The sequence below is a fragment of the Hyperoodon ampullatus genome (assembly GCF_949752795.1).
Source record: "Hyperoodon ampullatus genome assembly, chromosome: 5".
NCBI lineage: Eukaryota > Metazoa > Chordata > Mammalia > Artiodactyla > Ziphiidae > Hyperoodon > Hyperoodon ampullatus.
The window spans coordinates 56,900,169-56,922,118 of record NC_136918.1 but is presented as its reverse complement, the minus strand read 5'-3'; the positions used below and the strand labels follow the sequence as shown (position 1 = coordinate 56,922,118).

The following is a 21,950-nucleotide window of genomic DNA, read 5'->3' as shown; positions in this document are numbered from 1 at the left end:
GAAAGAGCAAGACAGGTGAAAGAGGCAGCAATGGTTGTTTTATAAGCTATTTAACTAAGTAAGACGAATTTGAGCAAGAGTCAGGTCAAACTTGCTGAGAACATTTATTGCTTCCAGTTGAGATTAACGAAGTGTAGACCGTCTTTGCCAAGAGGAGCACCACCTCATTCTTTTGGCGTAGGCCTTTGTTGCTGGGCTGTCACAGTCAGGCTGGCGGGGTGCCATTGGCCCTTTTTCTGGAACGTCTCGGTGGTGTCGCCTGCTCCCCAGTGACTAGCTTTGCTGCAGTTTGAAGCTGCTTCATTTTTCTTTTTTGCCTTCGAGCAGTTCTCTGTTTTTTAGTTTTTAAGAAACTATCCTCTAATTTGTATAGAAAGTCTTCAATTCGTCCAACCTAGAAGAAATAAACAGATACAACAAGATTCGTTGTTGTTTCCCCAGGTTTTGTGTACTTAGGAAAATGGTGAGGAATTTAAAAGTAAATGGCACATACAGGTCCATGTTGGAACAGAACTGGTGGAGACAGTTAAAATATAAATATAAAAGCCCCCTTTTTGTTTTAATTTCAGGGTCCTTTGTTTTAGGAACGTGAAGCAGACATGCAGGAATTTGCTTTACCACTCAGTCCTATATATTGGGGATGGGACTGGGGATTATCATGACCTGCTGTCTTTACTGGTCAGTAAAACCAGGGATTTCGAAAAGGAATAAATGGTGAAAAATTATTCAATTTTCTAAAAGAATAATGAAACAAAATCTACTCCCCTCAAAACCAGAGATTCTAGCACTGGTATACCCCTGGCCAACTTGGGAGAAAAATGAATATTCCACATTGTCTTAGCAAGAGCCATTTCTCTTTTAAATCAAAAGTTGAAATAAAATTAAATAACGATATACAAAACAGTAGTTCTTAGAAATAAATTATTTGTCTTTCTCCAAAGAAAACTTATCATTATTCAGTGACAGTTGGTTGAATGTATTATACTATTTGTCAGAGCAAAACAGTTTACATATATGCTGAGTTGGGCTTTCATGATGAAAAACAATTCATACTTAACCTTGATTCCCGAGACCTGCATATTGTATTAGTCTAAAATCACTCACTGAAGAACCTGTTGTCTTAAAGTTAGCTCAAAGCTAGAGCACTTACTCTTCAAGGTATATTAACATATCGTCTACTTAAGATAAAAGCACTTACAAGTTCAATTTTCCAATTTTGAGCTCTACTTTTAAGTCACTTGATTTATCATTCAGAGTAATATCCAAAAGATAATTCAGATTGTCAAAAAGAGAGTAATAAATGGTAGCACTCATTTATATGTTATATTTAGGTCTTATATCACACAAGGTGATGAAAACTGTCCATTGGTTTCCTTAAGAAAATAAGATAATTTATTTATGTGAAAACAGTTCTTTTTGAAAACCTAAAATTACTTCAGGTAAATTTTTCCAAAAGTACATATTGTTTATGATATCTGATTATTGTAGCAATCATCAAAGTGATTTGACAGAATATTTTTGGATCCTGTCATGAAGTCAATGCATTATTCTATGTATTCCATCCATTTATACTATCCAACTTACACCAAAACCATAAGTAAAAAATTAACACAGAGCACAATCAAAATAAACACGATGGATGGCACTTTACTGTTACTTCGATAGAGTTGATTACTCACTAATGTTATTTGCACTGAAAATGTATGGTTTAAATCAAAGCTCTTTACAGTGATAATGTTTGCAGTTAGTCCAAACACAGTTACAATTACAACCCTAATGCAACAAAAGAAGCTTCCTTCAATGATACAGAAAAATACTTGTTTTAAAATATCCATTAGGTGGCTGCTATCTTTTTTTTTTTCTACATCTTTATTGGAGTATAATTGCTTTACAGTGGTGTATTAGTTTCTGCCTTATAACAAAGTGAATCAGTTATACATATACATATGTTCCCATATCTCTTCCCTCTTGCGTCTCCCTCCCTCCTACCCTCCCTATCCCACCCCTCACAAAGCACCGAGCTGATCTCCCTGTGCTATGCAGCTGCTTCCCACTAACTATCTATTTTACATTTGGTAGTGTATATATGTCCATGCCTCTCTCTCGCTTTGTCACAGCTTCCCCTTCCCCATATCCTCAAGTCCATTCTCTAGTAGGTCTGTGTCTTTATTCCTGTCTTACCCCTAGGTTCTTCATGACATTTTTTTTCTTAAATTCCATATATATGTGTTAGCATATGGTATTTGTCTTTCTCTTTCTGACTTACTTCACTCTGTATGACAGACTCTAGGTCTATCCACCTCCCTAACACCATACACAAAAATAAGCTCAAAATGGATTAAAGACCTAAATGTAAGGCCAGAAACTATCAAACTCTTAGAGGAAAACATAGGCAGAACACTCTATGACATAAATCACAGCAAGATCCTTTTTGACCCACCTCCTAGAGAAATGGAACTAAAAACAAAAATAAACAAATGGGACCTAATGAAACTTCAAAGCTTTTGCACAGCAAAGGAAACCATAAACAAGACCAAAAGACAACCCTCAGAATGGGAGAAAATATTTGGAAATGAAGCAACAGACAAAGGATTAATCTCCAAAATATACAAGCAGCTCATGCAGCTCAATATCAAACAAACAAACAACCCAACCCAAAAATGGGCAGAAGACCTAAACAGACATTCTCCAAAGAATATATACAGATTGCCAACAAACACATGAAAGAAGGCTGCTATCTTTTTTAAAGATTGGGTTTATTAAGAGCAGTGTTGACTAACTGGTTTGCCTTTCATTAAAAAAAGACGAAGAGCCGCAGAGCACAGGGAGATCAGCTCGGTGCTTGGTGACCGCCTGGAGGGGTGGGATGGGGAGGGTGGGAGGGAGGGAGATGCATGAGGGAGGGGATGTGGGAACAGATGTATATGTATGACTGATTCACTTTGTTATAAAGCAGAAACTAATAAAAAAAAAAAAAAAAAAAAAAGACGAAGAAACACAAGCTATGTCATTGGCACTGCTGAATTAAACTGGGAGGTCTAGAGTACAGACTATGTACATGTCTCACCTGGCCTAGGTGTTCACCTCCTGCCTGGTCTGTCTACATGCTATCCTTTTAACCCATTCTCCTAATAATACTGGAATGATCTTTTAAAAATGTATATATGGTCACATTTTCCCCTGCTTAAAATGCCTAAATGGATTCCCAAGCCCTTAACATGATCTACACAGCTCTGGGTGATCTGGTTACACTTCTGTCTCTAATTCTGTCTCCTGTCACTACATTTGCCTTAGCCCTGTGGTACATCTCTCAGTTTTCTAAACACAACTGTGCATCATTCTCTGCACCCTTGATCTTCCTAATTCTATGCCCTCTGATGGAATACTCCCATTGGAACCCTTACATATCCTCTGGATTTCAGGTTCAACATCAGTGCCTCAGGGACATACTTCTTAACCCAGACCAGGTTGGGGCTCTCAGTAACATATTCCCACAGCAGCCGATTCATCTCTTTGCATATTGTAAGTTTTTACTTAATTGTTCATAATGATTTATATAATATCTATCTTCCCATCTGGGTTTGCTCCATAAGGCAGGCAGCTAGGTCCATGGTGTTCACTATTCCCAATAACTAGGATATGGTAGACCCTCACCAATCCTACTCTCTGATAATAGAGCTGAAGACATCAGTGTGTTCAGAAACCAATGTGTTTTTCCATACTCAAAGTGATGACTGGTATGAAGCATATCAGAAAGCTTTCTTTTCTCTTAAAGATCAATCACTTTCATATCCCATCATTCTATTACCATTGTTTAACTTTGAGTCTAGGCAAGGTAATAACAAGGTGTGGTCTCCATACTTGAAACAGCCAAAAGTAGAAAGGGCACTGGGAAAAGAGTCAGGAGTGTTGAGTTCTGCTCTTGGCCTGGCTTATAATCTTGATCTGTGACACCAGAAAAGTCACTTGGCCTTTCTGAGCTTCAGTTTTCACCACCCTTTAGTGAAGAAAGGGTTAGCCCAATAATTTCCAAGGACACACCAAGCCAAAAAATTCCATGACTTGTACTCACATCAGATTTAAGTTTGTCCAGTCTTAAGATGTGCCCTTACAATTTTCAAACCAGAGGTTATTCTCTTAGATTATACCATTATAATGACAGAACACGCAGTAAAGTAAGTCAATTTTAGCTTCTGTACTTACTGAAGTGTAGGAGAGCTGCAACATGTTTTTAGTAAAGCTGGTTCTTTATTTTCTTTTTTTAAGTCAAGGAAAGAAAAATGATGGTTGAAGAGAAAATAGATTCATATAACTAAGAAGAACAGATTGCAAATGATAGAAATTTCTATAAAGCCCTTAGGGAAATAAAACACAAAGAAATATGTAAGCATGTAAGGAAGGAAATGAGCCAGTTTTTGGAGCAGAGACCTTATTAGACCTTCTTTTTAGTATAGGGTCTACTTGCTTAACTATATCAGATATTCTCCTTGGTCATTCTGGGTCTAATTTTCCCATTTGCAAGATGGGCAGATAACATTTTCTTGTCTGTCTATGCGCCAATGCTGACTTGGCATTACTGAGATGTGGATATCAGACCAAATGAGTTTGTAGAGAATTTGGGGAGTCCAGACGATTGAGGGGAACTGAAGTTCTCAGTAAAAGGGCAGATTCTCACCTATCATATGGTTGTCAATCGTAATCCTCATCAAAGAGTTAGGAAATTGTTATCGACAAATTTCTGAGGATTTTTAAATTCTTATGCACAAAAGTCTGTCAGTCATGACTTACTGTGGAGTCAAAAGTTCAGAACAAAGATGACTTTGAAACCATAAAAGAGAAGGCAGCCTGAGAAGTACAGGAGATTTCAAAGTTGAAATTCTAACAGTACAAAAAAAAAAAAATAATACCAATTAGGAAGAAATGTGGAGGTAACTAAACAGACCAATACGTATTACAGGAAAATTTCTAGTCAGCTCAGATCTCAAAGGAAGTACTTTCATTCTTTCATGAAAATATTTATTAAACATCTACTATGTACAATATTTGGCACTGTACTAAGGTGATAAGCAAAAATATCGAGATGGTTGTTTATGAGGAACTCATATTCATGTAGGAGAGGCAGTTAATGAAAACATGATTGTAACAAAGCATGAATGGTTATATAAGAATTACGTACAAAAAGTTCTGTTAGCAAAAATGTCAGAACAGTGAGTTCTATCTGAAGGAATGTGGAGGTGTATTGGAGGTGATAGGAGCTGGGTCTTTGCCAGGACAAGAAACTCATTCCAGACAGAGGAAACGGCATCCATAAAAGCAAGGTTGTGAAAGAACATGGGCTATTTGATGGGGTGGGTCACATAACATAGATGTGGGCATGGGGGAACAAAGAGTAGAGATATACACAGCAGGAAATATAGATTGGGGTCAGCTTATAAAAAGTTGAAAAATACTTAGCTATGTGGTTAGGAGGATAAATCTGGTGCATTGTGTGGGGTGGAATGTAGCCAGGGAGACTAGAAGCAGGTGGATCAATTAGGGCCCAGTGCAATATGATATGAAAAATATATTGGGGCCTGCATCAAGGATTTAAGAGATATTTGGGAAGTAAGAGCTATAGTCTTGATGAAAAATTCTGTGTTGGGGTTAGAAGGTGAGCAGAATTAGTAATGACTATGAAGTTTCTCCTTTGAGACATTGATGGTATCTTACTGAGGTAAGGAATAAAATTCAATGGACAGTTTTAGGGAAAAAGGATGAGTTTGATTAGAGACAAATGTAAGAGGTAGAAAAAGGTCCCATAATCAGTAATGTGTTAAAAAAAAATGGACCTATAATAATAGCCTAGTGCTAGGCTAAAAGTCAGAATGATGAAACCTCCTAATAGAAAAGAAAAAAACAACCTACTATTTTGTAGTTTACCATGTGAAAAGCATTTTGGCAGTTAAACAGTCCTAAGAAAGACAAACAAAAAATGACGCTTTCAGTTATTCAGAACAAAAAGGTGGTCATGGCAGAGAGACAGCCTGCTGGGTCGAAGTCAGATATATCTGGGTTGGAATCCCAGCTCCAGCATATTCTTGATGACTTTTGGGCAAACTTATTTAATTTCTTGGAACCCAAGTTTCTTCATCGTCAATTGCTTCACAGGGTCCTAATGAGATTAAATTAAACAATTTATGTGAAGTATTTGCATAGGTTTGAATTGCTATTATTTAGTGGTAGTATTAACACTTGAATCTGGAAGTGTATGCCCAGTAAATAGAAAAAAACCACAAATAAATAAAACATACCTATAAAAGTAAAATAAAATTAAAAGCTAAACAACTTTATCTAATAGTCCTTGTGTTTTTGACCTCCACTCTGTGGAGATTGCTGCCTTAGTAACTGTGCTAAGTGTAGGTGTTTGACATACTTTAAAGTCTTGTGATTAGGTCTCAAAATTCTACTATATAACAGACAAAATTAAGAGGGGGCAGAGAAAGGAGTGGGAAGATATGAGTTTCTGACAGTACATATTAGCTGCAAATTCAATGTAAATCAACAGTATTCCCTGGTTACCCAAAACTGATCTGATTATAGACTACAATATTTAAAATGTGTCTCAAAGGGAGCAATAGTTTTTTCCCTTTTCTGGTCAGGTCCTGTCTCATCAGGGCTATCATGCTCGGTTCTGGGTATGTCCAGGGTCTTAACTCCAAATTGTATGATGAAACGTTGGAGAATCTGGAGGTGTTTACTGGGGAGAAGAGAAAACATAACAGGAATCTGTGATATCTTTAGGTATATCAGCATTGTTATGTGAAGGGGTGATGAATTTGTTTTGTGTTAGTTTATACATTTGAAAGAGTACTATCTAGAATTACGAGTTTGATTCCCAGTTCTTTCACTGGTGATGTGACTTAAATTCTGAACTTTAATTTTCTCATCTCTAGTGTAAATAACAAATTAATAATCAGAGTATATTTACAGGGTTTTTGTGAGGATTAAATAGCTTGCTGTTTGTGGAAAGCTCTTCATAAATGTCTAAGTCCTCCACAAAGATTATAATAGCACATTGTGTAGTGCCTGGTGGTTTCATAATAGGTTCTCAATAAGTATTTGTTGAAGTGATAAACAGCTGAATGAGTTGTTAAATGAGTAAAAAAGTAGATATTATATTAATATTTTCACAACTGTATAAAAAATGGAAGGGGTTTTAGGGTAAGGTATAGTGACCCTCATCACCAGAGATTGGAAATCAAACATTAGATGACTTTTTTGGCAGGTATGAATTATTTGGGTCATGTGTGAGCCAGGGGTTGGATTAAAGAAGCTTTTAATATCCATTCCAACTTTAAGGTACTACTTTAATGATGTTTAGTTTGGCCTGGATTCACTCTACAGAAATGTGCTCAGTGGAAGAAGGACACATTGCAATTTGCCTTGTACCACATTGGAGAAGCACTATGGAAATGAGAGGGATCCAACCACTTCTTTTGTTGTAGTTTTATATATAATGAAAGGTATCGAATTGGTTGATATAAACACCCATGGATACTAGGGTTCTCAGTACTTCGTCATATTTTACTTATAAAATGATCATATCTATAAGACCTATATCTTTTTCTCCAGATGTATCAATATTTTATCTTGCATCCAAAGGACCCCTATTATGGATTAGCTTAACACTAGAAGGTAGTTTATAGCACACTTTCTTTCTTACCCTATTAACTGCTTCAGATTCTTCAATCATCAGATTATTCGTTTTCTCAGTTAATGATTTTTTTTACCATATCGAAACTTAAGATTTTTCTACTAGATTCCAGGATAAAACGCAACGTTTTTACAGATTAAAATGTTTTCCCACATAAAACCACTTCGTAGTCACTTTCAGTATAGGCGTGATAAAAAGTACTTGAATATTTTCTCCAATAATCTTTTACTATAAAATTGGTTTGTATCTTATGTGTAGGTGGGAAGTATGGGGATGCCCTGAGGTCAGGAGACCCTCTGTTCACTTGAGAGCTTTCTTGTGAAGGAGGATTGCTACTGACTCACTCTCATTTTGTGGGGCTGACTGTGGCTTCATTTGCACATTTATCCAACTTATTTTCATTTGGTAATTGAAGGCATGTGAGCCAGAGGTGAAAGCAATAGTACCAGTTTCCATTTCTTATGCAAAGGCTGGCCATGAGACCAAGGGCATTGCTGGGGGAGAAACTGAGTTTTAGAACATAGAGAGTTAGAAATGGGGACAAACTAAGGAAAAAAATGACAAGAAGCTCCACACAAGCAAAGCTGATGAGAGATGATAACAGAAAGGGACACACAGCCATGGCCTAATAGAGCTTTGGAAGGGGAGTCATTCAGGTGTGGTGAGGGGAAGGAGAGTCACTGTGAAGATCTGGGCGGCCCTTTCCCTCCCAGAGTCATTTAAAATGAAACACTACTGGGATGAGTTGAATTTCGTGCGCTCACAATTCCTGTATTGAGGTCTTAACCCCCAGTATTTCGGGATGTATTCTTATTTGGAGATAGGGTTTTTATAGAGACCATCAAGTGAAAATGAGGTCTTTAGGGTGGGCCTTAACCCAAAATGACTGGATAACGGGATATTTGGATACAGTCACTCACACAGGGAGACTAACTTATGAAGATGAAGGCAGTGGTTGAGGTGATGCTCCTACAGCCAAGGTATGATAAAGATTGCCAGCAAACCACCAGAAACGAGGGGAGAGGCATGGAACTGATTCTTCCTCACAGCCCTCAGAAGGTACCAACCCTGCTGACACTTAGAATTTGGACTATCAACGTCCAGAACTGTGTTGATAAACTTCTATTGTTCAAGCCACTCAGTTTGTGGTACTTTGTTACAGCAGTCTTAGCAAATTAATACAGCTATAGACAGTCCCTGACTTATGATGGTTCGACTCATAATTTTTTGACTTTATGATGATGCAAAAACGATATGCATTCAGTAGAGACCGGGTTTTGAATTTTGGTCTTTTCCTGGGCTAGCAATATGGGGTCTGATACTCCTGTGATGCTGGGCAGCCGCAGTGAGCTGCAGCTCCCCGTCAGCCATGTGACCCGAGGGTAAACAGCCCATACACTTATTACCATCCTGTCCCCATACAACCATCCTAGTATTCACTTTCAGTACAGTATTCAGTACCGTAAATTACATGAGCTACTCAATACTTACTGTAAAATAGGCTTTGTGTTAGATGATCTTGCCCAACTCTAGGCTAATTTAAGTGTTCTGAGCACATTTAAGGTAGGCTAGGCTAAGCTATTATGTTCAGAAGTTTAGGTGTATTAAATAATTTCCAACTTACAGTATTTTTAATTTATGATGGGTTTATTGAAATGTAACCCCAATGTAAGTTGAGGAGATCTGTACTAAGCCATATAGCTCACTTAAGTTCTAATTTTCGCCTCATACATAACTTTGATCATTTCTACCTTTCACTTTTCCTGTCGGTTGATGTTCCCTACTTTGTTGGTGCCCCCTGCACAGGCTTAGTATATACCTTGGGAAACAGTGTAGTTTCTTTCCAATAGTGGCAATTAGAGGAGGTTGATCTCAAACATAAACACATGGGTAAATTACACAGAGAAGGAAGACACTGGGCTTGAAATGGGACTTCCTATTGGATTTCATGTAGTCTGGATTTAGGAGAGAAGATTAGGTATGTTTGTACATGTTCATGCATCAGGAATTGGGTGCACAAAGGATTTTTTTTTTTAAACAAAGCTTTTAAAGATGTCTTTTAAGAAGACAAAAGATAGATGAAATAAGAATTTGATCCTCAGGAATAAATATCATGTTTCTATGACTGTAGTGGTGGTTACAGAACGAGGATGTTTTTCCAGCGGTTAGCAGTGTGGACCACAGTGGATTTGATAACATTAGTTTCCTTGCTCTGTTCCAGTTTAGTTTCCAGACCAAATGCTTTTAAATATTTATCATCCAAAATGGTTTGAATTTTAATTCTTATTAGAATGACAATTGTTTTCAAACAGGCTTGAAATTAATTTCTAAAATAAACTTAGTTTCTGAAACGGAGTTGTTTCTGCTATTCATAATATAGCAGTTTCCTTTAGCTTTTGGCTAGCATTCAAACAGACAAACAAGCCTCATATTTCTCCATTTAAATTTAGTGAATTTTGTATGTTAGTTGGTATTTTAGTCATAAAAAAGTACAATGTGGAAATCTAAGTCATCTACCTGTGATATGCTACAAAATGTGCAAAAAAGTTCCTGCTAAACTGTATTACCAAGTCCTAATTGAAAATTCCCATAATGATAGCACTTTAAAGAAATTATGTTTAGTATACAGTTAAAGTGCAATTATGAAACCTTGCTATCACTTTGTTCATGAAACAATGTATCATGGCTTTTTAAAATTTTAGTTTTTGGGACTTCCCTGGTGTTCCAGTGGTAAAGAATCCGCCTTCCAACGCAGGGGATGCAGGTTCGATCCCTGGTGGGGGAACTAAGATCCCACATGCCGCGGGGCAACTAAGCCTGCGCGCCACAACTACTGAGCTCTTGAGCCTCAACTAGAGAGCCCGTGTGCTGCAAAGTACAGAGACCACGTGCCCTGGAGCCCGCGCCACAACTAGAGAAGAGAAAACCCACACGCCACAACTAGAGAGAAGCCCGCACGCTGCAGTGAAGAGCCTGTGTCCCCCAGTGAGCGCCGCAACGAAAGATCCCATGTGCTGTAACGAAGATCTTGTGTGCCGCAACGAAGAACCAACACAGCCAAATAAATAAATATTTTAAAAAATAAAATAAAATTTTGTTTTTCCACATTTAATGGCATAATTTATTTGAAGGTTTGAGTATATATATATATATATTTTATTTTTTATTTTTTATTTTTTATTTTTTTTTTACGGTATGCGGGCCTCTCACTGTTGTGGCCTCTCCTGTTGTGGAGCACAGGCTCCGGACGTGCAGGCTCAGGCGCCATGGCGCATGGGCCCAGCCGCTCTGCGGCATGTGGGATCTTCCCAGACCGGGGCACGAACCCGTGTCCCCTGCATCGGCAGGCTGACTGTCAACCACTGCGCCACCAGGGAAGCCCGAGTATATATTTTTTAAACTTTTTATTTTGAGATAATTTCAGATTCACATACATCAGTAAGAAGTAATACAGGAAGAATCTGTGTATTCTTTATCAGTTTGCCCCAATGGTAACATCTTGCAAAACTTTGATAGAATATTACAGCCAGGATATTGACACTGATACAGTCAAGATATAGAACAGTTCCATCAGCACAAGGTCTCTTGTGTTGCCCTTTTATAGCCACACCCACTTTCCTCCTGGCTCCACCTCCTTAACCCCTGGCAACCACTAACCTGTTGTCCATTTCTGTAATTTTTTCATTTTAAGAAGGTTATATAAATGGAATCATATAGTATATAACTCCATGATTCTCTGGGGATTTATTCAGTTTGTTGTGTGTATCAACAGTTTGTTCCTTTTTATTGCTGAGTAGTATTCCATGGTATGGATGCACCACAGTTTAATGATTCACTCTTTAAAGGATATCTAGATTACTTCCAATTTTTGGCTATTATAAATTAAGTTGCTATGAACATTTGTATACAGGTTTTTGTGTGAACATTAGACTTCATTTCCCTGGGATAAATAAATGCCCGGGAGTATAATTGCTAAGTCATTTGTTAGTTGCATAATTAGTTTTTTAAAGAAACTGTCATATTGTTTCCCTCAGTGGCTGTATTGTTTTACATTCCCACCAGCAATGTATGAGTGACCCAATTTCTCTGCATTCACACCAGCATTTAGTGCTGCTACTAATTTTTATTTTAGCCATTTTGATAAGTGTGGAGTGATTTATCGCATTGAGGTTTTAATTTGCATTTCCCTAATAGCTAATGATATTAAATATGTTTTAATGTGCTTATTTGACATTCTCTTTGGTGAAATGTCTGTTCATGTCTTTTCCCCACTTTCAAATTGAATTAACTTTTTAATTTTTTACTGTTGAATTTTGAGAGTTCTTTGTAAATCGAAATACTTGTCTTTTTTTGGGCATGTGGTTTGCAAATATTTTCTGTCATTCTGTAACTTGTCTTTTCATCCTTTTAAACAGAATCTTTCACAGAGCAAAAGTTCTCAATTTTGATGAAGTCTAATTTATCAATTAGATTTTTATGGATCATACTTTTGGTGTCAAGTCTAAGAATGCTTTGCATAGACTAAGATTCCAAAGATTTTCTCTTATGTTTTTTCCTAAAAGTTTTACATTTTGAGTCAATTTTTGTATCAAGTGTCAGACTTAGGTCAAGTTTTTTGTTTGTATTTTGGTTTGTTTTCACCTATGGATGTACAAATACTCTTGCACCATTTATTGAAAAGCCTATCTTTGCTTTATTGAATTGCTTTTCTTTCAGTATTTGAAAAATGTGCCACTTATTTTTGGCCCCCATATATTTTACTGAAAAATCCACTGTCATTCAAATTGTTTTTCCCCTATAGTTAGTGAATCATTTCTTTTTTTTGCTGCTTTAAGATCTTTCTTTGTCTTTAAGGTTTAGAAGTTAGACTATGCTGCATCCTGGTGTGAATTTGAGTTTATCCTGTTTGGGATTCACTCAACTTCTTTTTTTAAAAAAAATTAATTAATTAATTTATTTTTGGCTGTGTTGAGTCTTCCTTGCTGCTCACGGGCTTTCTCTAGTTGTGGTGAGCGGGGGCTTCTCTTGGTTGTAGTGCGTGGGCTTCTCATTGTGGTGGCTTCTCTTGTTGCAGAGCGTGGGCTCTAGGCACGCAGGCTTCAGTAGTTGTGGCTCGCGGGCTCTAGAGTGCAGGCTCAGTAGTTGTGGTGCATGGGCTTAGTTGCTCTGCGGCATGTGGGATCTTCCCGGACCAGGGTTTGAACCCGTGTCCCCTGCATTGGCAGGCGGATTCTTAACCACGGCGCCACCAGGTTAGCCCCTCAAATTCTTGAATCTATAGTTTTCTGTCTTTTGCCAAATTATGGAAGTCTTCAGCTATTATTTCTTTGGGTACTTTTTCATTCCTGTCCATTTTCTCCTGTCCTTCTGGGATTCTGTTAACATGAATATTAGATTTTTTGTTTTAGACTCACAGCTCCTTGAGGATCTTTTCATTTTTTTTTCAGCCTATTTTCTCTGTTGTTCCAATTGGATAATTTATACTGTCTTATCGTCAATTCATTGATTCTTTCCTCTTTCCCCTTCATTCCGATGTTGAGCCCCTCCATTGAGTTTCTTATTTTGGTTATTGTATTTTGCAGTTCTAAAATTTCTATTTGGTTCTTCTTAAGTCTTCTATTTCTTTGCTGAGATTCTCTATTTTTTTATTAAGGTATCGTTGATTTACAATATTATATTAGTCTCAGGTATACAATATAGTGATTTGAAATTTTTATGGATTTTACTTCATTTATAGTGTAAACTATTAGCTATATTCCCTGTGCTGTACAATATATCATTGTAGCTTATTTTATACGTAGTAGTTTGTACCTTTTAATCCCCTACCTCTATCTGACCCTCCCCACTTCCCTCTAGTATGTTTCCTATGAGTGTGTTTCTTTTTTGTTATATTCATTTGTTTTGTGTTTTAGATTCCACATATAAATGATATCAGACTATTTGTCTTTCTCTGACATTTCACTAAGAATAATACTCTCTAGGTCCATCCACGTTATTGTAAATGGCAAAATTTCATTCTTTTTAATGGCTGAGTGGTATTCCATTGTTTGTGTATATATATACACACACACACACTCACACACACACCCCATATCTTTCTTATCCATTCATCTGTTGATGGGCACTTAGGTTGCTTCCATATCTTGGCTATTGTAAATATTGCTGCTATGAACATTGGGATGCATGTATCTTTTCAAATGAGTGTTTTCGTTTTTTGGGATCTATACCCAGAAGTATGGAATTGCTGGATCATATAGCAGTTCTACTCTTAGGTTTTTGAGGAACTTCCATACTGTTTTCCATAGTGGTTGCACCAGTTTACATTCCCACCAGCAGTGTACAAGGGTCCCCTTTTCTCCACACCTCACCAACACTGAACACATATTTGTGTTCAAAAAGAACACAAATAACATTCTGACAGGTGTGAAGTGATATCTCATTGTGGTTTTGATTTGCATTTCCCTGATGATTAGTGATGTTGAGCATCTTTCCATGTGCTTGTTGGCCATCTGTATGTCTTTTTTGGAAAATGTCTATTCATGTCTTCTGCCCATTTCTTAATCAGGTATTTTTTTTATATTAAGTTGTATGAGCTGTTTATATATTTTTGGATATTAACCTGTTATCAGTTATATTATTTGCAAATATGTTTCACTTATTCAGTAGTTGACTTTTTGTTTTGTTGATGGTTTCCTTTGCTGTGCAAAAGCTTTTAAGTTTAATTAGGTCCCATTTGTTTAGTTTTGCTTTTGCTTTCTTTGGCTTAGGAGACAGATCCAAAAAAACATTGCTACAATTTATGTCAAAGAATGTTCTGCTTATGTTTTCTTCTAGAAGATTTGTGCTTTCCAGTCTTATATTTAGGTCTTTAATCTATTTCGAGTTTATTTTTGTATATTGTGTGAGAAAATGTTCTAATTACATTGTTTCACATGTAGCTGTTCCAGTTTTCCCAGCACCACTTTTTAAAAATTATTTGAAAAATCTTTATTGAAATATAGTTGATTTACAATGTTGTGTTAGTTTCAGATGTAAAGCAAAGTGATTCAGTCGTACATATATATGTATAACTTTCAGATTCTTTTCCATTATAGCTTATTACAAGATACTGAGTATAGTTCCTTGTGCTATATAGTAGGTTCTTGTTGGTTATCTATTTTATATATAGTAGTGTGTATATTTTATTTTATTTTTATTTTATTATTCTTTTTTTTTTGCGGTACGCGGGCCTCTCACTGTTGTGGCCTCTCCTGTTGCGGAGCACAGGCTCTGGACGCACAGGCTCAGCGGCCATGGCTCACGGGCCTAGCCGCTCTGCGGTATGTGGGATCTTCCTGGACCAGGGCACGAACCTGTGTCCCCTGCATTGGCAGGTGGACTGTCAACCACTGCGCCACCAGGGAAGCCCAGTAGTGTGTATATTTTAATCCCAAACTCCTAATTTATCCCTCCCCTCTCCTTTCTATTTAGTGACGATACATTTGTTTTCTATGTCTGTGAGTTTATTTGTCTTGTAAATAAGTTCATTGGTATCATTGTTTTAGTGTCCATATATAAGTGATACCATATGATATTTGACTTTCTCCGTCTGACTTACTTCACTTATTATGATAATCGCTAGGTCCATCTGTGCTGCTGAAAGTGGCATTATTTTTTATGGCTGAGTAGTATTCCATTGTGGATATCCATGTATATATCCCCCACATCTTTATCCATTCATCTGTTGATGGACACTTAGGTCACTACCATGTCTTGGCTATTGTAAATAGTGCTGCAGTGAACATTGGGCCGCATGTGTCTTTTCAAAGTATGGTTTTCTCAATATATGCTCAGGAGTAGGATTGCTGGATCATATGTTAATTCTGTTTTTAGTTTCTTAAGGAACCTCCATACTGTTCTCCATAGTGGCTGCACCAATTTACGTTCCCACCAGCAGTGTAGGAGGGTTCCCATTTCTCGACACCCTCTCCAGCATTTATTATTTCTAGACTGTTTGATGATGGCCATTCTGACTGGTGTGACATGGTACATCATTGCAGTTTTCATTTGCATTTTCTAATAATTAGTGATGTTGATCATTCTTTCATGTGCCTATTGGCCATCTGCATGTCTTCTTTGGAGAAATGTCTATTTAGATTTTCTGCCCAATTTTGGATTGGGTTGTTTGTTTTTTTGATATTGAGCTGTATGAGCTGTCTGTATATTTTGGAAATTAACCCCTTGTTGGTTCCATTGTTTGCAAATATTTTCTCCCATTCTGTAGGTTCTCTTTTCGTTTGTTGATGATTTCCTTTGCTTGTTATTTATTAAGTCCCGATTTTTTCTGGCTGTGTTCTTGTTTCTTTCGGACTCTTTAGAAGAGTTCTCTGCAAGTTCCTCTCCTTATTAGCCTCTTTCTCTCAAAGGAAGATTAATAAAAGGAAGTCATCTTTAGAACAGTGGCTGGCTCTCTGTGCCAGACACATCGAGGAACATGTGAGTCAAGGGTGAGGGTCGTCTTGACTCCAAATCCAGATAGTAGCTCCTTAGACATCGTACCAGGGATGTGGAGTGGGTGTCTCCTTGGGTGTCAACCTCAGTCTCTCAGAGGTGGCTGATGGGCTGGAGGACTTGGGAGCTTAAAGCTCAAATCAAGTCAGCTGGGTCCAAGCCCAGATCCCATTTCTAGGGCAGGTGGTGGTGGTTATTTAGGAGACTGGAGAGATGCAGGAAGCAGAGGACAGCTGAGATGGGGGAGCTGACAAGCCTGAATGGCAGTGTGCATATCCTTCACTTGCTGAAGCCTCCATGGACTGTGACCCATGGAGACATTGCTGCCATGAGGTCTCAGAGGCGGGGATTTGGGGAGGGGTTCACCGCTGCCTCAAGGCCTGAGCACAGCTGGTGGGTGGCCATGGTGAGGGCTCCAGGGCTCCATGGGACACAGCCCTTAGCCTGTCCCCAGACACCCAGCTCACCTTGTGGCTCCAAGGCCAGGGGGCCTGGAGGGCCTGGGGAGAAGGCCATGGTTGGCCTCTCACCCTGCTCTCTGCCACAGGGACCCCCAGCACCACTTACTGAAGAGACTTTCTGTTCCCCATTGTATATTCTTGCCTCCTTTGTCATAGATTGATTGATCATAAGTGTGTGGGTTTATTTCTGGGCTCTCTTTTCTGTTCCATTGATCTATGTGTCTGTTTTTGTTCTAGTACCATACCGTTTTGATTACTATAGCTTTGTAGTATAGTCTGATATCATATTTTAAAATTTGTTTTAAGATGTCTCTAATTGCTCATTAGAACATTTTTATGGTGGCTGCTTTAAAATCTTTGTCAGATAATTATAATAGCTCTAACATCTTTGTGTTAGCATCAGTTGGTTGTCTTTTATTATTCAGTTTGAGATCTTCCTGTTTCTTGGTATGATGCATGACCTTTGATTGAAATCTGGACACGTGGGGTATAAGTGTTATGAGAGTCTGGATCTTATTTAAGCTTTCTGCTTTAGCTGGATTTTCTGACACTGCTATGGCAATAGGTGGGAAAGACATTGCCTCATTACTGCCAGGTGGGGACAGAAGTTCAGGTTCCACACTCAGGCTCCATTGACACTTGAGGGAGGGGTTCCTCATTACTTCTGGCTTGGCATGAGCATTCAAACTCCTCACTAGGTTTCCACTGATACCTCTCCAGCAGTACCTCATCACTGCTCCCCATGTGACCTCCACTGACATCACAACGAGGAGGCAGGCTCATGATTGTTGGTGGGTGGTGAAAATCCTGACTGTCTACTAGGCTTCCTCTGACACCACACCCAGTGGGGACGAATATCTAGGCTCCCAGTTAGTTTCTTTGACACCACCCTTTTCAGGTGGGAAGGTTGAGACACCTTATTATAGCCCAGTGAGGGAAGAAGTCTTAACTCCTCACTTGGGCTTTGCTGACATGGCTGGGGTTGGATCACCGTCTTTTTTCTGTGGTGTTTGGCTGGAGTAGGATGATTATTGCCTAAGAGCTTTCTGTCTTGCTAGGCTGCCTTTTTCCTTGTCCTTTGGCTGGAGGGAGCTGGATTTTGTTGGTTTTTTTTTTTTTTGTCTGCACATGTCAGTGTTTCTGGGTTACCGGGTTTCGTCATCAAGAAGTGTGGAATGTATGAGGCAAAAAAAATAAATAAATAAAAATCCAATGAACTCATCACCATGTTATTGCTCAGGTCCCCATGTGTTTAGGTCATTTCCCTTTTCATTCCACCTTTCAGAGTCTTATATTTGTACATAATGTCCAAGGTTTCACTTAATGTGAGGAATAGGGAAGAGCATGTCTCCTCCATATTCCTGAAAGTGGAAGCCCTCTATCACGGCTTTAAAAAATGATTTCTGACCTCTGTTCCTCAGGGAGATGTACTTTTATTTCTTGTATCTGTTTTCCCAGTTGCTTCTAAAAATCATCATCAGTATGATGAAGTGAATCAATGAAGCTGAAGGGGATCTCCTCTTCATAAGAGGTATTGGGAAGTTAAAAGCTTCTCGAATTCCTTTCAATTCAGTAAGAAAGAAGCCTAACTTTATCCTATCTCTGGGTTAGGATCTCTAACATTGGTCCATATGCATCTTTTCACCAGCCACCTCATATTCTTCTCCAGAATCTCTTCTCCAGCAGAAAGCCATATTAGCAGAGTACACATATGTGTTACACATCCAGTTTTAATGATGCTAAGAGATATGGGCGTGTTGGCGCTTATGGCATTTGTATGTGTTTTTGATTACAGTCTTGTTCCCTCCTCCACATGTACCATTTTAAGAAAGTCATAATCGAAATGATAAATGACCCCATACCTTCCTTTAGGGCTGCATGTAAAGGTACTTTTATTTTTACCCTTCTCCAAAAGATGAAAGGTATAATGAGTACACTATAAATGACTGAATGAGTGACAAGTCAATTGCTCTGAACTCTGTATTAATCTCACTTTCAATATAGAATGAGAAGATGTCCTATTGTTCATTTAGCTACCAAGTGGTATAAGCTGATATTTTGTTATTCTTTAGAATTACAAAGGATTGCAAAACTTAATGTATAAAACACATGCAGTAAATTCTGGGCTGCCAAGTAAAAGAGATACTAGGTAATTTAGAGAAAGTAACTTTTAGAATGAACAGCAAACTCACTCTTTAGTTCAAAATGAAATTGAGATATATGCTCCCCTCCCTTGCCCCAGAATATTTCACTGAACTTGTGAAAGATTCATTTTGAAAAGCCTTTACAGAGAGAAAAATGCTGATAGGTTTGGAGTCATCTGAGCATTTCCAATTTCTGTTTTAGTCACCTCCCTATATTATTAGCTCCCTAGTAGGACAGGCAGGGAGGGGGTCCTGGAAGTGGAGGAGTAAACAGTGTGCTGTCCAGTCCTGGCCACAAGGCCTCTGTGCTGTGAGGTAAGCTGTGGAGGGATTACAGTGATAATGTGCTTCTGAAATTATGTTTTCATTGAGATCCTGGTGCATTTCAAAATACTTATTCAGATATCTCACCAGAAAGTGACCCTTGGAGCAACAGTAAATATATTACAGGAAAAACGAGACTTCCAAGCTGTTTTCTTGGGGTGCTGATGTTGCAGGAAGAAGGAAAATGGTGACCTGTCAAAGCACCCTAAACAGATATGTCTATAAAGGGAGAGGTGGTGAAGGAGGACAGTAGGAGTAGCATGATCCAGGGGATAGTGGGTGCCAGGGTTCAGATTTGGTCAGGCAGCTGCTGCAAAGTGGTCTGGGTAAGTCGCCAGGTGGGTCTGTGAGCTGTGATCTAGAGAAGGACAGATGCCTGCAATGCTCCTATCCCACTCACTGCTGAGAAGCAGACTCAAAGATCGTCCCTTTGGTTGTCTTACGGAAACTGAGCTTGGGTCAGGCAGTGTTCTTTGTGCCATTGACTTTTAGTAGCTGCATTTGTGGTTTACTATAAGTGTGCTAGCTAATGACTAGGAACAGAGACTTTGACCCAGACAAACCTGATTCAAAACCAAATACTGTCCCTAACAAACATAGGCTTGTTTCCTTGTTAATTCTATGAAGCTCTTTTCCTCGTCTTTCAAAGGAGAGATAATGACATATCTCTCATAGGATTGTTGCAGTCATTAAATGTGATAATTAAAAAAAAATTTTTTTTTAATTAATTAATTTTTGGCTGCATTGGGTACTCATTGCTGCACACGGGCTCCCTCTAGTTGTGGCAAGCGGGGGTTATTCGGTGTGGTGCGCGGGCTTCTCATTGTGGGGGCCCCTCCTGTTGCAGAGCACGGGGCTCTAGGTGCGTGGGCTTCAGTAGTTGTGGCACACGGGCTCAGTAGTTGTGGCTCGTGGGCTCTAGAGCACAGGCTCAGCAGCTGTGGCGCACAGGCTCAGTTGCTACGTGGCATGTGGGATCCTCCCGGACCAGGGCTCGAACCCGTGTCCCCTGCATTGGCAGGCGGACTCTCAGCCACTGCGTCACCAGGGAAGTCTCTGTGATAAATTCTTGAAGTGCTTGGCATATACTAAGAGATCAGTAGTCATCACTGATGATATTTGTCATCACATTATTAATTTTTTATCACATTAAGTTAATTGTTTACCTGAAATAAATTTTTCTATAATATGTTTCTATTGTGATAGTTATTCAAAAGCAAACTTCAGACTAACAGAGTTTGATAATTTGTTGGATATCACAGTATTTTATTAAGTATATGAGCACCTAATAAATGGCTGATTAGTTTTGTCTGCCCCTTGATAGCTCCTGGTAAAAAGACACAGTTCCTGGATTCATGCTCCCTAGATGAGGGCCATGCTAGATCTGACTCCTGCACAGAAATGCTTCTGCTGCAGAAATTTCCTGCCAAATCATCAAAGTTTTAGAATAATTTCAGCCAACAAAGTATATAAAAGAGGTACTCCCAGTTTTGGAGGAGAGGCCAAGTACAGGTGGAAAGGGAGTGATTAGCAAACGCAGCTGTTGAAAATGTTTAACAAATGAACTACATATTTTTTTCCTTTAAGTCAGAGGAGAAAGATAATTGTTTGGCTTAAATGGTGATTGAAATTCAGCATCGGTTTGGAGTGTTGCACAGTGGCCAGGGGACATGGCCAAAACCAAGGCTCTTGGCTTTCTCCACTCGCCAGGCTAGACGTGGCTTTGCTGTCCATGTGAGGATGAGGTCCTCCCTCCAGGTCTGACAGCCCCAGGGCTCAGCCTCTGACCGCAGTCAGGAGGTTCTGCCAGGGCTTTGGCCGGTGGCTCCTCCACTACGATTGCCGGCTTAGAAGCCTACTGGCACAGACTCATTCATCCCCGGAACCTCAGTCATTTATCACGGCACCTGGCCTCTCAGCCCCTTGGGCCTTGCTTCCTTGCCCCTTCCCCTCGGCCTGGTCAGCAATAAGAGCACTTTGGTTTCTGTGCACGATGGTCTGCACCATGCCACGGATGGAACTGCTTAGCAGTGCTCAGAGCACATGCTCTAAAGGAATTTGGAGATATGCTAACGAGGAAACCCATAACCAGAAGCTGGGAAGATTCACAATCAAATTGCAATAAATCTGTGGAGACTCCTTAAAGAACAAGACACACAGGAAAAGCCTGATTGCTGGACAACCTGCTTTGCAAATGAGTGGTGCGGTTGCTGAATCTTTGAAAAGACAGCAGCACTGTCAGAGACACAACTGCAGCCCCCAACCGCGTATTAGTCAGCCCAGATGACTGGCTGATGAATGATAGTGCCACATGGGCAATCTCTCTCAGCGGAGCTCCTGGAAGGACTCAGGTTTGAATGCTGATGTGGAAAGTAAATAAAATGTTCCAATTTGTTCTTTCGTCTTCAACCAACTGCCCCAGCCCATATCTGAATTTGTACTCTCCACTTCTTGCTCTGCCTATGGCAACAGCTTTGCACAGAACAGAGTTAAGTGACATACAGTTCTATCCCATTTTTATCTTAAAAGACCAAATTACTATATCAGTGAATGTCATTCCTGTATGACAGTGAGGATGAGTATGATTTATAAGTTAAGATTTCAAGAGATAAAGGAACCCCAAAAGCTAAATCATTTTGAATAAGTTCATATGGATGGTTTAAAGATATCTACCTTAACTCCATTCATTGGACTTATTAAAGATTATGATGTACTGTGTTATATTTTAATATCTGAAGAAATTGTAAGGTAGCATTTCTTCTCATGAAAATTCATAGGATAATGATTAGATGCTGAAGTATTTCTCTCACTACTTGTAAAGTAACAAAGTTTTATTTC

General features: G+C 38.9%; 1 protein-coding gene across 1 annotated transcript in view; it reads right to left on the bottom strand.

Annotated features, from left to right (window-relative positions):
• Positions 1-205: 205 nt before the first annotated feature.
• The window catches only part of SPATA16 (spermatogenesis associated 16), a gene marked incomplete at its 3' end in the record, with an annotated part of 219,168 nt that continues 197,423 nt past the window's right edge, over positions 206-21,950 (bottom strand). The window contains exon 10 of the mRNA XM_079705228.1: positions 206-394. Coding sequence (XP_079561354.1) covers positions 206-394 — 189 coding nt within the window. The remainder of the gene's footprint in view (positions 395-21,950) is intronic.